At 44.1% G+C, this 14,479-nt stretch overlaps 1 protein-coding gene across 1 annotated transcript in view; it reads right to left on the reverse strand.

Moving 5' to 3' along the window:
• Positions 1-240: 240 nt before the first annotated feature.
• Positions 241-14,479, reverse strand: part of Arsb (arylsulfatase B) — a 179,654-nt gene continuing 165,415 nt past the window's right edge. Inside the window, exons 7-8 of the mRNA XM_005356487.3 lie at positions 3,655-3,777; positions 241-2,770 (exon numbers count right to left, since the gene is read on the reverse strand). Of these exons, the coding sequence (XP_005356544.2) occupies positions 2,505-2,770; positions 3,655-3,777 (389 nt within the window). The 3' untranslated portion in view covers positions 241-2,504. The remainder of the gene's footprint in view (positions 2,771-3,654; positions 3,778-14,479) is intronic.

The following is a 14,479-nucleotide window of genomic DNA, read 5'->3' on the forward strand; positions in this document are numbered from 1 at the left end:
TTTTTAAAAAAAAGCTCTGATATATTTGTTCTTATTTGTGTAACAGATGTGTTGAGATATACTTCACATAATATAAAACTGGAAAATCAGAAAAAAGTGTGGCAATGCCTCTATTACACACAATCTGCCTTTTCCACCACCTTACTGGTAGCCCACTGGGTCCACCATGACCCATTCACCTACCACTGTTGCTGAGTTCCTGAACTTTCAACCCTCGCAAGCTGAGGCCCCACGCTCACATAGTTTTAGAAAGATCAACTTTATTTTGTCGCTTAAATCTGAAACAGTCGTGTGGTAACAAAGGGATGAGTTTGCACATTAATAAACAAAACCTTCTTTAAAGGCAAACACATTAGAAAGAACTAACATTAATATTCCTAAAGATAGTTATAAATCTTTTTTTTTTTGAAAATCTAAGGAGATAGATCCTGAGACCCATGGCATTCTATTTGTTTGATTAAACAGAATCTCCAGCCATTTTAAACATGACTGTCTGAAAGTCTTCTTTAATCCATTCATATGCTAACATTCCCAAGATAGCCCACGATCAAGATAGCCCAAGAGCTAGAACTGAGGGTAGCTGCTCAGAGAATAATAAGGAAAATTCAAATAGGTGTTGTGAAGTAGAAACCTTCGGTCTCAGAAGACTAACAGTCACCAACAGCTGTGGGACAGAAGGAGCATCCAGAGTCACCTCTGTCATTGCTCTGGAGTAAGAAGGTGGCCTGGTGGTCAGCTATTAGCCAGAACAGCTGAGTAAAGGTTAGTAAAAAATGTCATTAGCCTTAGCACTACTTTCTTGCAATAGTTTTATCACAAAAACATTCAGATTATTAATGACCAGGAAATACTGCTACGAACTGAAGGTGGCTGTACACGGGGACCTATATCCTATTATTTGATGGTTTTAATTCCTTGTCTCCAACGAAGAATGGAAATGGAGATTGTTGGCAACAGAGAATAACTAGGAAAAATAATTCTCTTGTGTCTCCCTGGACAGGATATCACAGTCCTGCCATGCAGGGCCAGAGACTGTCCAGATGTGCTCCAGACGTGCAGCTCATGCTCCCATTAGGGCAGAGGGGACAGCTTAAGGGCAGACTAGTAAGGACTGGAGGGTATTTACACTGCTCTTAGAGTCAGCTCACTTGACTAGGATCATTCATGGTGAGTCTTTCCCGTTTATTCGGTTCATTCACTCATTTTAAAAACATATACCGAGTACCTATTATATCCCCGGCCCTGCTGCCGGCATTGGTGATAAGCCTTGAACAAGGCAACAATGCTGATGAGAAGCAGTTTTGTGTCTATCTGGGTTTGGCCCTCTCTGAGGCTAATCTGGATGGAGTCACATTGGTAGGACATAAGAGGCTCTGAGAAAAGGTTGAAGATCAAATAGTGTATCCTCATTCTTCAACCTCAGAACCCCAGTATGAGGCAGTGAAACAGAGAACGAGAGGAATAGGGATGGTGTCTTCCTGCTTTACTAAGGCCAACATACCAGACATTGGTCAGTCCCTTTCTCAAACTGTTCCTTCCATCACCTCAGAATGAAAGTGCTTTCCTGGCTCTTCTTCCCACTGCTTGAGAAAACAGCACAGATCATTGCATAGTGGGAGATACAGCCACATTCTTGCTGGATTCCATGCAGCTGGAATAGACCTGCTTAGCAGATGCCACGGACCCACAACTCCCTCGAGCATGGCCACGGAATGACCAGTCCACCTCCTCTGGGCAGGGCTTGGGACTGTCCCAGAGCTCAGGATACTCAGAGTGGAGGGGAAAGTGCCCTCAGGCAAAGGACAGTGAAGTCCAAAGGCATAACAGAAACAGAGCCACACAAGCTGGGGTGGCAGAAGTCTAGACAGAATGAGCAACAGTGGGTGGGGCAAGTAGGAGAAAAAAACGTATTTAGTGATGGTGGAAACCTAAGCCAAAGCACGGGCATCCTCCGTGCTGGCTTATTACAATGGGCTTTATGCTCCACAGTGAGGTGAGTCGGTGAGCAGTGGCCTGTGGGTCATGGATCTGGAAAAGCTGAACGAGATCTCAGAGGCACGGAGCCCTCACGGCCAACAGAATCACTAGCAATCATCTGCTCCCCGCCTTTGTTACAAGGCATATGTCTTGCCAATAAAACTGGTTATTAGCAGAGGGAATTTTAATGACCGACTTGTGAAGCAAAAAGAGCCAGCTGCTCTGGCCTCAGGGACTCAGGGATAGCTTCCTATGTCAAGTTCCCAGCAACTGGAGTTTAGGAAGCAGGATGAACCCAGCCACCCTGGCCTCCAGACACTAACTCCAGCCAACAGCAGGATCCGCCCAGATTTTACTGGCTTTTTGAAATGTATTGTGGATTGAAACTGAACTCTTTTGGTAGGTTGTGTAGCCTGAGGGCCAGGTGAGGGGGCTGGATGACTTTCAGAAAAGCCAGCAGAGTAGGGACCTGAGGTCCAGCCTGCACACAAATGCGCTCCAGCCCCCACCCCCACCCCATTGCAACCCTACATCCAGGGGCTCCAGACACCAGTGTCCTTGGGATCACAGCGGGGGTCCATGGGTGGGAAGAAGGAAGGCACAGAGTGCTCGTGGTAGTACTGCAGGCGGGAAAGGAGCTTCAGGACGATGTGGGGATGCTCCTGGGACAGATCGTGTTTTTCTTCGGGGTCCTGATCGATGTCAAACAGCCAGACAGTCTTGGTTGATGAGTCCAGTGAACGGATCTCAGAAACGTTGGATTGAGATGGAGGCGGGATCCAGTGACCACAGCCTGGAAAAAGACATGACACTTCAGGGGGGGGAGAAGCACTGTTCGTGGGTTCTAATCTCAAGGCATCTGGGGGACAAGGCTGCCCTGGCTGTGGGTATGGTCATATAAAAAAATCAAAACAAAACTCCAAACCCCCGTGTCTCTTGGTGTTGAGTCTAGATTTGTCTCGAACACTCAAGCATAAGCTAAGCATAGCTGAATTGCATCAGAGCCTGTGAAAATATGCGTGTGTGTCCCTTTCTGAGAATCGGGTAACAGAAGCAAACACAGCATTGGTGGAGACTCTCGGGTAGAGCTAGGTGTGCTATGTTTGAAGGTCACACATGTCTGAAATCCATGTTTATGAAGTATTCAAATAGGATTTTCTCCTCTTGCCCATACTACGAATAATTAAAAAGCAAAACAAAAAAACCAAAACTCAGAAGAAGTTTGGTTTGAGCAGCTGAAGCCATTCCTCCACTTTGCAGCCTCAGAAAGAACATTTTATGATTTTTTTTTTTTTTAAAAAGGCAGTCACAATTTTGGTGAGCTTTCCCTTGCCGTTCTTTCTGGGGGAGAGACCGCTTAGACCGTGACAACAGCAGAAGTTGTGCAATTCTGACCAGACAGAAGCCACGACACCCCAAGCAGATAGCTGCTTTCTTAAGATCTGCGGGGAGCATGAAAGATCTGAAGGCCTAGTTAGCATGTCAGATGTCTGAGCAAACTGAGGGGTTTGGCAGGGAGCCTTGAGGAGCCAGGGAAGGAAGAGAAGGGCTTAGAAGGCAGTGATAAGACCTCCCTTCCTAGGGAAATAACCCAGAGAATGAAGTCCCAAGAGGACAGAAAGACTGGGGGCACAGCCCCTGCTCTGGCAGCTGCGGGAAGAGAGCTAAGCAGTCTACCTGGGTAGCCCGTGAGGAGTTTCCAGTTTTTGTATCTAATCCCAGCATGGATCGATGTGTTAAAGGGAGAATATTCGAATGGAAAAGAATCGTTCTTTTCTGCAGCCATGCTCTTGCCAGGACCTGGGGAGAAATAGTTTGGAAGAATCAGACTGCTGTTATTGGCCCGTGTCATTATAAATCAACATTTTATACCCTCCTTGCCGAACAGTAGCTTTTGTTCAACGCCAGAGCACAAATGAGTGCCCTGCCACAGAAACGAATCTTTTATTAAATATAAACAGAAAGTATAGTTACATTAGATGTCAGTCATAAACCACCACGAATATAAAGGAAACCCCAAAGAGATTAGAAGACTAATCCATCCTTAAAATCACTGCTTCTCGCCAAGACACAGAGGCCATGGGCAGAGCAGTGTCTGTTACAGCAACTGAGCTGGGCGTTGTGTGTGCGCGCACACTGTGTGTTCTCTTTACTCTTAACTGTTTAAGGAAAGTACATTTTCTGTGAATGCTTGTATCTTTGTACATAGCATATTAAATTATAAATGCACATTTTATTGTAGTATGTCTCTCTCAAGCCAGGAGAGGTTAAACACAGCGCAAAAACTAAGGATACATTCATTTTTAAACCATTCATGAAATTTAAAATTTGGTGAGCAGTACTTTTAACTATTCAACAGAACAAGTATGGTTATATCAACCATACTTAGTAGAGAGCATGGATCATGTTAATTTATCATTTTAAGGTCTTTCAGCAATTGATCAAGTTTCTGAGGGAACAGTCATTAATACTTACCCCACCTTGAGTTTAGAACCAGTTAAGAGACAGAGGACAGATGGATGGACCTAAACTATCACCTTTGGGACTGATAAATCACCTACAAAGGCACGGCTTCAGGTCACTGTGGAAAGAATTGCTGGACAGGCTCAGGGTTCTCTTAGAGCACACAGTGAAGGCAGACTGCTTACGTATACCCGGCACATGCGCTGGCTCTGAACTTAGACCTGGAAAGAGTCTCAAGCTGAGCATGCCCAGTCTCTTCTTCTAGGCTAACTTCCACTCTCATCTGCTGCTGAGAGGACTGTGCCTTGCGAAGTCAAGTGCAACTTTAGCTGAAGACATTGGTTGACTCCTGAGGCAGGGGATGGGTGGACTCATGTGCCTTGTGAAGTCAAGTGCAACTTTAGCTGAAGACATTGGTTGACTCCTGAGGCAGGGGATGGGTGGACTCATGTGCCATGTGAAGTCAAGTGCAACTTTAGCTGAAGACATTGGTTGACTCCTGAGGGCAGGGGATGGGTGGACTCATGGCTAGGAGTGTATATTTACATATTTATAAGTTTCCACTTTGGACCTCACTGTATAATATTTAGTCTGTTTTAACCTTACATTTCTTTGTTAACTTTCCAAATACGGTCAAGGCCATTGTCTGGGGGTGGGGGTGCTTCAGAAGGTTACTAAACAGGTTGCCAGCCTAGTGAGTAATTGCCACCATGTATGGTTATGTCTATAAAAATGCAAACTCAAAACAACTAAACTGAACAGGCCTGGAGATGCGGCTCAGCTGCAGACACGTGCCTAGCATGTTCAAGGCTCCAGCATTTCCCAACGAAACTAAAACAACCAAGTGCACACTCCACCAAGGTGGTGAAAGGGAGGTGGAAGTTCAAAACCCGGCTGGGTGAACAGCAGCAACTCTGTGTGCTGTGCCATGACCTCCATCCCTCCAGAGCTTCAGGGCTTGCTGGATTCAAGGCAGCGGTTGGCACAGGCTCTTCGGCCATGGAAGAGGTGGGAGTCCTAACCCTTGTCAGTCTCTTGAGTCTGGGAATGGATCGAGTACACATCAGTGGCTTAGATCTTAGTAAGCACCCATAAGGTGCTTTTTCTGATTGCTTGGTTCTTTGCCTGCAAATGTTTTGGCTGTAACACAGATGGATGCTCCTAGTGCTGGATGTATAGATGGTGGGGATGTATAGCACAGGATGCAGGTTCATGGCCCACGGGCTGTGCTAAAGCTGTAACCCTCTCATCTCACCCCTCCCAGGTTTGTATAAAGGCCCCGTTTCGATAGCAAACATTTCGGATGTTAAACAAAACAGGCATGTTTTGGTGAACATAAACAAAAGAAAGGAAACAGCTATCTCTGCTATACTTATATTTATATACATTTTTTTCTTAAAACAAACAGGAACAGAAAATACCTAAACAACAAGTCTAAGGCTAAATGATGAATGATACTATTATCTCCTATTATCTCAGCTTTGTTTTTCTCATATTGAGTGACTGGACAAAGAGGTCAAAGAATACTAACACTCTATCTAGAGGCACCACCAGTGAACAGAAGTTAGTATTTTGCCACATTTGTTTCAAAATTTCTATTACATTTTATTTATGTTGTGTGCACTTATGTGCATGTGGGTGTCAGTGTGAGTGTGTGCACATGTGTCACTGTGGTATGTGGAGGTCAGAGAACAACTTGAAAGACTCATTCCCCCGCCCCCCTTCATTACATGGGCCCAGGGCACTGAACTTGGGTGGGCAGTTCTGGCGGCAGGTGCCTGTGCCCACTGAGCCGTCACCAGCCTCACTCCAGCTTCTCTGAGGAAAGACGCTGGACAACAGATCATGTTGGAGTTCCCTCTGTCCCCCTCATTCAGCTCTTTTTTCCCATTGTTCCACCTGCCGTTGCTCCTATGGCTTGCACGCATCCTCCAGCCATTTCAAAGCTCAGGGTCATGTGGGTGTACCAAAGAGTATACACAGTGTTGTTTTACATCTTACACACGTGTGTTATTATACATATTCACACCATACACGTGTGCTATTATACATATTCTGTAACTATCATCCCTCTTTAGAGTTTTATAATTATATAAGTGCATATGTTCCTCTTCACTGCTTAACTTTACTACACCAAACACTACCTCTTGTCAATTGATGTTTCTGTCAGTGTTCCCAAGCTGTCTGACTTAGGGTCTGTTATTGGTTATCCACAGTGAGTACTGTTGTCTGCACAAGGGATGGGGTTTCTCTGGGGTCTGTGTCTAGAAATGACTACTTACAGGGTCCATGCTTTTCCATCAAACCAATGGCCCTCCTATCAGTAACATCCCCATTCCTCTGAGTCCTGGATCAACTAAAAATCCTTGAGAAAACATTCTTGAAAAAGCATCTTCGTGAAGGATGCAATCAGCAAGAACCGTGTGTGTGTGTGTGTGTGTGTGTGTGTGTGTGTGTGTCAAAGAAGGGTTCTTACAGACACCTTTTTACAACCCTGGAGAGAAACACAACATCACAGGTGCACAGCTTGGTGCACAAGAGTCTGAACATCGCCAGGGCTGCAGGACCCAGGCAGGGCCTCCAGATGCTCCCTCCTTGCTCCAAGGCAGCTGCTACTTAACTCTGCACAGCGAAGATGCTTCTGTCTGCTTTTTAACTCAGTGTGAACAGAGTATGCTGTATGTTACTCTCACTTCTGGCTCCTTTTAATTCAAACATGTCCAGTCTGATAAAATGTCTCCACAAAACGTGACACTGAGATTATACGTAGCCACAGGAATTGGCCTCTTTTTGGTACTTCCTCCGCGCCTGCCACTGGAAAGATTCCATTGGTGAAAATCCAACACTCTTCTCTTATATTTGATTTTGAAACCCATGTGGGACTGATTTTTGTCTATGAAAAGAGGTAGGAATCAAGAATACTTCTGCCCCTTTTTGAATATGGCTTTTAACGGTCTCAAGACCATTTAGTGCAAAGACTATCTTCTCTCCATTCATCTGCAGTGGCACCCTTGCCAGGCGCCCCAGGGAGGGGATCTCGTCCCTAAATCTTCAGTATCTAGTGGACTCTCCATGATGCTGGGAATGGCCTGTGTCTGTGCCGGGCTGTGCTCTGGGCACCAGTCACATGTTGCTGTGGCACAAATGAAGTGTGGCTGGTACAACTAAAGCAACAATTATCTATCTATCTATCTATCTATCTATCTATCTATCTATCTATCTATCTAATCTATTCATTTATTCATTTATTTTAAAGACAATGCCTCATTTTGTGGCCCTGGCTGGTTTGAAACTTTCTGTGTAGACTAGGTTGATCTTGAACTTACAGAGATCCATCTACTTCTGACTCCTTGAGTTCTGGGATTAAAGGCGTGCACCACCATGTCCTGATATTTAACCTAACACATACTTTGTAACCTAATACATGTTCTACCAATGAGTTATACCCTCAACCATTAAATTTAAGTATTTTACTGTTTTTTTTGTTTGTTTGTTTTATCTTTCAAGACATGGTTTCTCTTTGTAGCTTGGAGCCTATCCTGGAATTCGCTCTGTAAACCAGGCTGACTTTGAACTCACAGAGATCTCCTTGCCTCTACCTCCTGAGTACTGAGATTATTTTACTCTTTTTTGATAGATTAAAATGTCTTTCTAAAATTTCGTGTTTGTTTGGTTCACTTCGGCTGTCTAGGGTACAAATGATGACTGTACACTGCTCCTGGACTGCAAAACTCTGCTGAAACTGTTGTTGGTTCTCACAGCTTTTAAATTCTGACACATGCTTTAAACATTACATCTGTTTATTTAATGATTTATTTTTGTGTGGTGTGTGTGTGTACACACACACATGCCAAGACATGTAGGTGAGTATCAGAACAATTTGAGGGAGGTGGTTCTCTGGGGACTTCCAACATGCAAGCCCTGGGGACCAAAATCAGGTCATCAGGACTGGCATCAAGAGGCTCAGCGTTCTATGATCACAACAGATTTACTTCCTTGACCATTTGGGTGTCTATTCTTCTTTCTTTTGTTTTTCATTGTTTTGCCTAATTCTCCATATATGTCTGATACAAACAGTGAGAGTAGAATACAGTCCTTATAGCTGCTGATTTATGATGATACCTGTAGGACTTTCAGAATCAACCTCTGATCAAGGTAAATAAGACTCCTCCTACTGCTGGCTTGAGCGCCCCTATCAATGAAGGAGTGTAGTTTTGTCTAAAAGCTTCTCTGGATCTATTCGATTATCACTCCTTTGTCCTTTGATCCATTGACTCTCATTAATTAATTTTTCAATGAAGGAAAAATCATTAATTACTGGAATGATGTTTTTCTTTGAAAAATCTTTCATTGAAAAATTGAAAAAAATCTTTGTCATTAATTGATTTTCAGATGTTAAGCAAATCATCACCGTACATGGTCACAGCATATAATCTTCTTTACACATTTCTGCATTCTGTCTGTTAGTATTTTATTGAGGAATTTTTATTGTGTGTTCAGATATAATGATATTAATCTAAGAAATAACGAATTATTAAATAGGTGTTGATAAGCTGACACAGATGAGACAGACTGTTGGACTGAACGACAGGAGCACAAAATTCATAGAAAAACCAACATCAAAGATTTGTCTGTCAGGGTTGATGCTAATGATGCCGGGAAGAGTCATTGCAGCTGAATGTCTCCACCCCCTGAGGCGCACAGTAGGACCATTCTGAACCTGACTGTTTGGGTTCAAGTACCAACTCCTCTACTCACTGTGTGTGATCTTGGTGTTGACCTACCTTCCTGGCCTCAGTTTCCTCCGTTGTAAAGTGTTGGTGCAATATGATTATGTGGCCTAAGTGTAATGATTCATTCAAATTGCCTGATAGTAAGTTCCTGCTATAGAAGGTATATAATAAATGTTATTATTACCAGTTGCTCAATCTTGAACAACTTTCTGTTTGCTATCGATAAGATTCATTTAACTACAAGTGAGCTTAGACACATACCGTGCTTAACACATTTGTATATTGTGAGACCAATATCAACACTAAAGCTACTTAAAACAGCTGGTACATGAACTCACTATGTATTTGGGAACACAACACAGCATCATAAGAGTCTTCTGCTTGCTGACCCACTTAGTTCCCACAGTTGCTCTATGATGCAGGCAGCAATATCTGCAATCACCGCCAGCGAGTGTCAATTACCATCCGTGTGTACAGGTTTTCTGTTTTTATGTCCTCTTATTCCAAGGTAGAGCAAAGTAGGAAAGAAGAAAAGTAGGCAAAGTGATTATTATTTCAGGAAAACAAACCAAAACCGCCAACAAAGCAAAGCCTGCTCCCCTGACGTGGGTCTGGAGAAAATCTGCTTGCTCCATCGCTGTCCAGAATCAGGACAGGGGTGGAGAAAAAGCATTTAAGGACAGAAACTATAGTTTTTGCCATTTTGAGGTTTAATCTCTTTTCTGTTCTGTTGTTTGGCCAGTTACCCACCTCCATGGATCTCTTTGCTTTTGATTATTTTATAATTTACAAAGAGCAGTTTAATATTTCCTTTTCCTACTAATCCATTTGCTTTTTCCTTTTGCCCCCTCTTCTCCCCTCCCCTTGTCTTCCTCTTCTCTCCTCTCCTCTTTTCTTGAGTATTGCTACTACGGAGTCCTGGAACTCACTTTGTAGACCAAGCCTCAAACTCACAGAAATCTGTCTGCCTCTGCCTCCCAAGCGCTGAGGATCATTCCCAATCCAAATGACCTGTGCTTCTTGACCAACATTGCAATTTGCTCCTAGGCTATGTCTAGCAAACTTCAGCTCTTCTAGAAATTTAACTGTCCAAGTGTTTTCTAATTCAGAATTCTGAAATATGTTTTTCACAACATTTCATTTTGGCTTAGCTGCAAATATCTTCAACTTTTACACATCCAAGTTGAAAAATATTATTTGTTTTATTTGTTTTTTTAGGAGTAGACTGTTAACTTATGATAGGGATGAACCATCTCTTTCTACAAATTATTGTTATGCATGTGAGTATTTTGCCTGCGGGTATGTGGGTGTCACGTGGGTTATGTGGGCGCTGGGAATTAAATCCAGGTCCTCTGGGAGAGCAGTTAGCGTTCTTAACTGCTGAGCCACCTCTCCAGTCCTTCAAGTATCTCTGAAGGACTTACATTAAACATTAAATCAGCTGATTATGTCTTCCTGGTCAAACTAATAGAAAGTTTAAAAGACCCAAAATCTGGGTGAAGTTCAAGTCACAGGTCCTTCTTGTGGCCACTGGTGAAAGGCCTCCTGTTGGGAGTCTGCATCATCTTCCACCAAACTTAAACCCATGCAGGCTGCAGCTGGATGGAGACTCACTGCACATGTGGATCAAATCTTCAGGGTGCTCACGGCTTCATGTCTCAGGCATCGTGGGCCCGGGCCAAGGCTGTACTCTCATCTTGCTGTGTGGCAAAGCCTTACATCTCCAGATGTGAGTGCATGCGCTGTTGTCTTGTTTCCTCTTTTAAAAAATCATTACTGATCCAAACATAGAAGTTTTTCCCCTAAAAATAGTTTCCTAGATGTTACACTGCCTAGAACACCCTCCCCCCAGCTGACGCTTTGCTGGCATGTTCCGGTTAACTTTGAAACTTGGGAGTCACAATCTGTGAGCCAAGTCAGACCTAGGTACTTGTCCTCAGTAAGCAAATTAGAAGAAGCCAATCAACAGCAGGAATCGGAAAAAGGAGACTCATTCAATGTGGCCACTTTAGGAAGAGGGACAAGGGGATCGAGCAACTCAAGTCCTTCTGCAGGGTTCTGAAGTGAGATCAGAGTTCAAAGAGAGGGCCCAGGCTAGGCACATCTAAGCAGTTCCAACCAAGGTGTGGTCCACCCACCACTGCCCCATCGTTATCTGGGTTTTAGTCTCCTTCTAGAAGGTGGCCTTCTCTTTCAGGTCCCCCTCTGCTGGCACCCTTTTCTTCTCCCAGCACAAGGTTCCTAGGGAGACTGCCGCTTCCTGGGGGTCCATTGTTTCAATGGTCTCTAGAGTATTATTTCTGCCGCATTGGCTACAACACAGCGGATGGCAGAGGATGAGAGCCTGACAGGCACAGGACGTGGGTGCTGATGACCTGTCCAGTGTTACCCTGGAAACTAGAGGAGTAGAATAGGAGGGAGATGAGGAGAGAAGCTTGGAGCAAACAGAAGGGAGAGGCAGTGGGGCTGGGGAGGCAGGGGAGAGTGCCTGGAAGGAGGAAGAGGTGGGGAAGAATGTGTGAGCCCAGTGCACTCAGGGAGGGTTAGCAACCAGCTTTGCCTTTCACTTCCCTGCCTTTCCGTGTCAACCTCCACCCCAGGACAGGTGAGGACACAGGATAGTGACACTCAGAGCCCAGAGCTGGAGCATCAGTTCATGCTCAACTGTAAAAACACTTAGCAGGGAGGCCTGCCTGCTGCGGAACTGTCTGCTCCCTCCCTGGGCTCTCAGCTGATGAGCACAGCTTTTCTCGAACATCCACACGACTTATTGAGAATCCTGTCTGTCCTTGGCAAAAGCCTTACAACTTGAAAGAGGAGTGTCAGGAAAAATACACCAGACATGAAGCTAATCAGAAAAAGGCGAGGAAGAATATTACAGATGGTATTTATTATGAAAATCGAAACACCCATTATTTCTCGATGTACACGCCACGTGATGTGTTTGAAATGAAACTAAGTCCATGATTTTCAGTTTACAAAGTCATTTTCTCTGACACCTACTCACTCATCTCCATATTTGATATTTTAAAAGTCCCTGTGGAAAAAACAGCTTTGCTGTGGCTTGCTCAGCCTAGACAGGGTTCAGCGTTAATCACCGTTGAACTGCTCACAGTGAGTACTCAGAAAGGAGCCATTTCTGGGGAACTTCAACAGCTGGTTAATGTCTGACACTAGCCAGGAGTGCCGGCTGAACAATGTCAGCCAAGACACAGAAAGCAACCACTCCCCGAGGTCCTGTCAGCCCAGTGCTACTCTGATAAAGGAAGTCATCACCATTGGTACATAAAATAGATTGGCAGAGACCTTCTTATGTTGAGTTTATGCTAAATCTTGAATAATTTATTTGGTGACATTTATTTATCTATAAGACAAATATCTATCTTGATCACTGTATCTGCTAGATACCAAATCATCAGAATAAAAAAAATGCCAGTCTAATCATAATGAAAAGATGATTTTGTTCAAACACCCCATATTGTAAAATAGGCAATAAAACAAACAAACAAATAAAATGTCTCTCTTTTTCGAAGCTCTTCACCCTTGGGAGTTTTCTTTCCCATCTCTAAAGGAGGAAAACACATTCAAAGCCAGCACTGTGGTACCTGTCACAGGAATAAAACCAAAAAATTCCATCAAACTGAGCTTATTTTGATATTCTTTTGCCATCTCTTGTACTTTTTTCCTTTTCTGTATATGTGTATGTAGATATGTGTGTTTGTATGGGGGTTGTGGGGGGACGACACACACACACACACACACACACACACACACACACACACACACACACACACACGGAAGCCTTAAGTTGCTATCAAGTGTCTTCTGACATTGTTTTCTATGTACTAAAGCAGGGTCTCTCTGGAAACCTGGAGTGTACCCTTCTGCTCAGCCAGCAGTAACCAGCCAGATGGTCCCAGACGTCCCATGTCCCTAGTATTGTAGGCAGTCGGCATATCCGCCTGTGTTAATATGGGTGAAGAAGATCCCCTTCTCACTCAAAGCAGCAAGAACGCCACAGACTCCACGTTTGCCTCTTTGGCCTTCTCTGTTCTCTTTTAAATGTTTTCATTCCTTCAGATCAGAACGCAACATTCAGCTCGGCATTTTAGACTTCATGATCTCATCCCCTACCCACATTTCTGTCTGTGGAATCCTTACTGCCTCTTACCCCAAACCCAACCCAGGTACTGAGTGGACAGCATCCAGCTCTCTGCCTCACTCACACAAGGTCTCTTCAGTCCAACCCTGCATTTGCAGACGAGGAATTCACCACTTACCTCTTATTTTTGGCCTTGGCCATGAAGGCAGGTTCAACCTCGTCAGCCTGACCCTCCCACTCTGTTCTCTCTAGTTCTCTGTGTCCCTCCAGCTCTGCTCTCTGCCCAGCCTTTGCTTTGTGCCCCATGCCACAGGCCTATTGTGAACCATGGGGCCCAAGTGAAGTGGAAAGGTCAGGAAATCTTTTGTACTGGACAGTGCATCGGGAAGCTTCTGTGAGCATCCCTTCTCCGATGTCCCGGACACCTTATCTAGGTGCCTTATCCCAACATCTGCCTGCTGGGATTAACGTGAAAGAAATACACGGACTGGCAAAGAAAGGGGCTAAGGATGGAATGCTGCAGAAGACAGTGCTGAGAGACAAAGAGAAGGGGAGGTGGTCACAGGAAAGAGGGTCACAGCAAGGAGACGAGAGAGGGCACTCTGGGTTTGGCTAGCAGCATTGCGTGGAGACAGCCATGGCATCAGGCGGCTGTTACTTCTTTTTCTTCCTATAATTGAAAATAGTTTTTTTCCTCACACAATATATCCCATTTACAGTTTCCCCTCCCTCTACTGCTCCCACTTTCTCCCCACCTTCCCTTCTTCCTAGGTCCATCCCTTTTTGTCTCTCATTAGCATCAAGCAGGCTTCTAAGGGATTCTAGTATGACATGATACGATAAAACAGAACTATCACACCGAAATAGGTCAAAACGAAGAGAAGGAAAAGGCACAGATGCAGAGACCCACTTGCTCACACACTCAGGAACCCCACAAAAATACCAAACTGGGAGTCATAATATATATGTAAAGGACCTGTAGAGTAAAAGAATAAAAAATTAAATATACATAAATAAAATAAAAAATTAAAAATAAGATTTAAAAAAATGAGAAATCCTGTCAATCTGTAGAAGAATGAAAATAGACCCATATCTATCACCATGCACAAAAATCAAGTCCAAATGGATTAAGGACCTCAATATCAGTCCGAACACACTGAACCTGATAGAAGAGAAAGTGGGAAGTACCCTACAACAGATGGGC

Source organism: Microtus ochrogaster, chromosome 19, assembly GCF_000317375.1.
Source record: "Microtus ochrogaster isolate Prairie Vole_2 chromosome 19, MicOch1.0, whole genome shotgun sequence".
Classification (NCBI taxonomy): Eukaryota; Metazoa; Chordata; class Mammalia; order Rodentia; family Cricetidae; genus Microtus; species Microtus ochrogaster.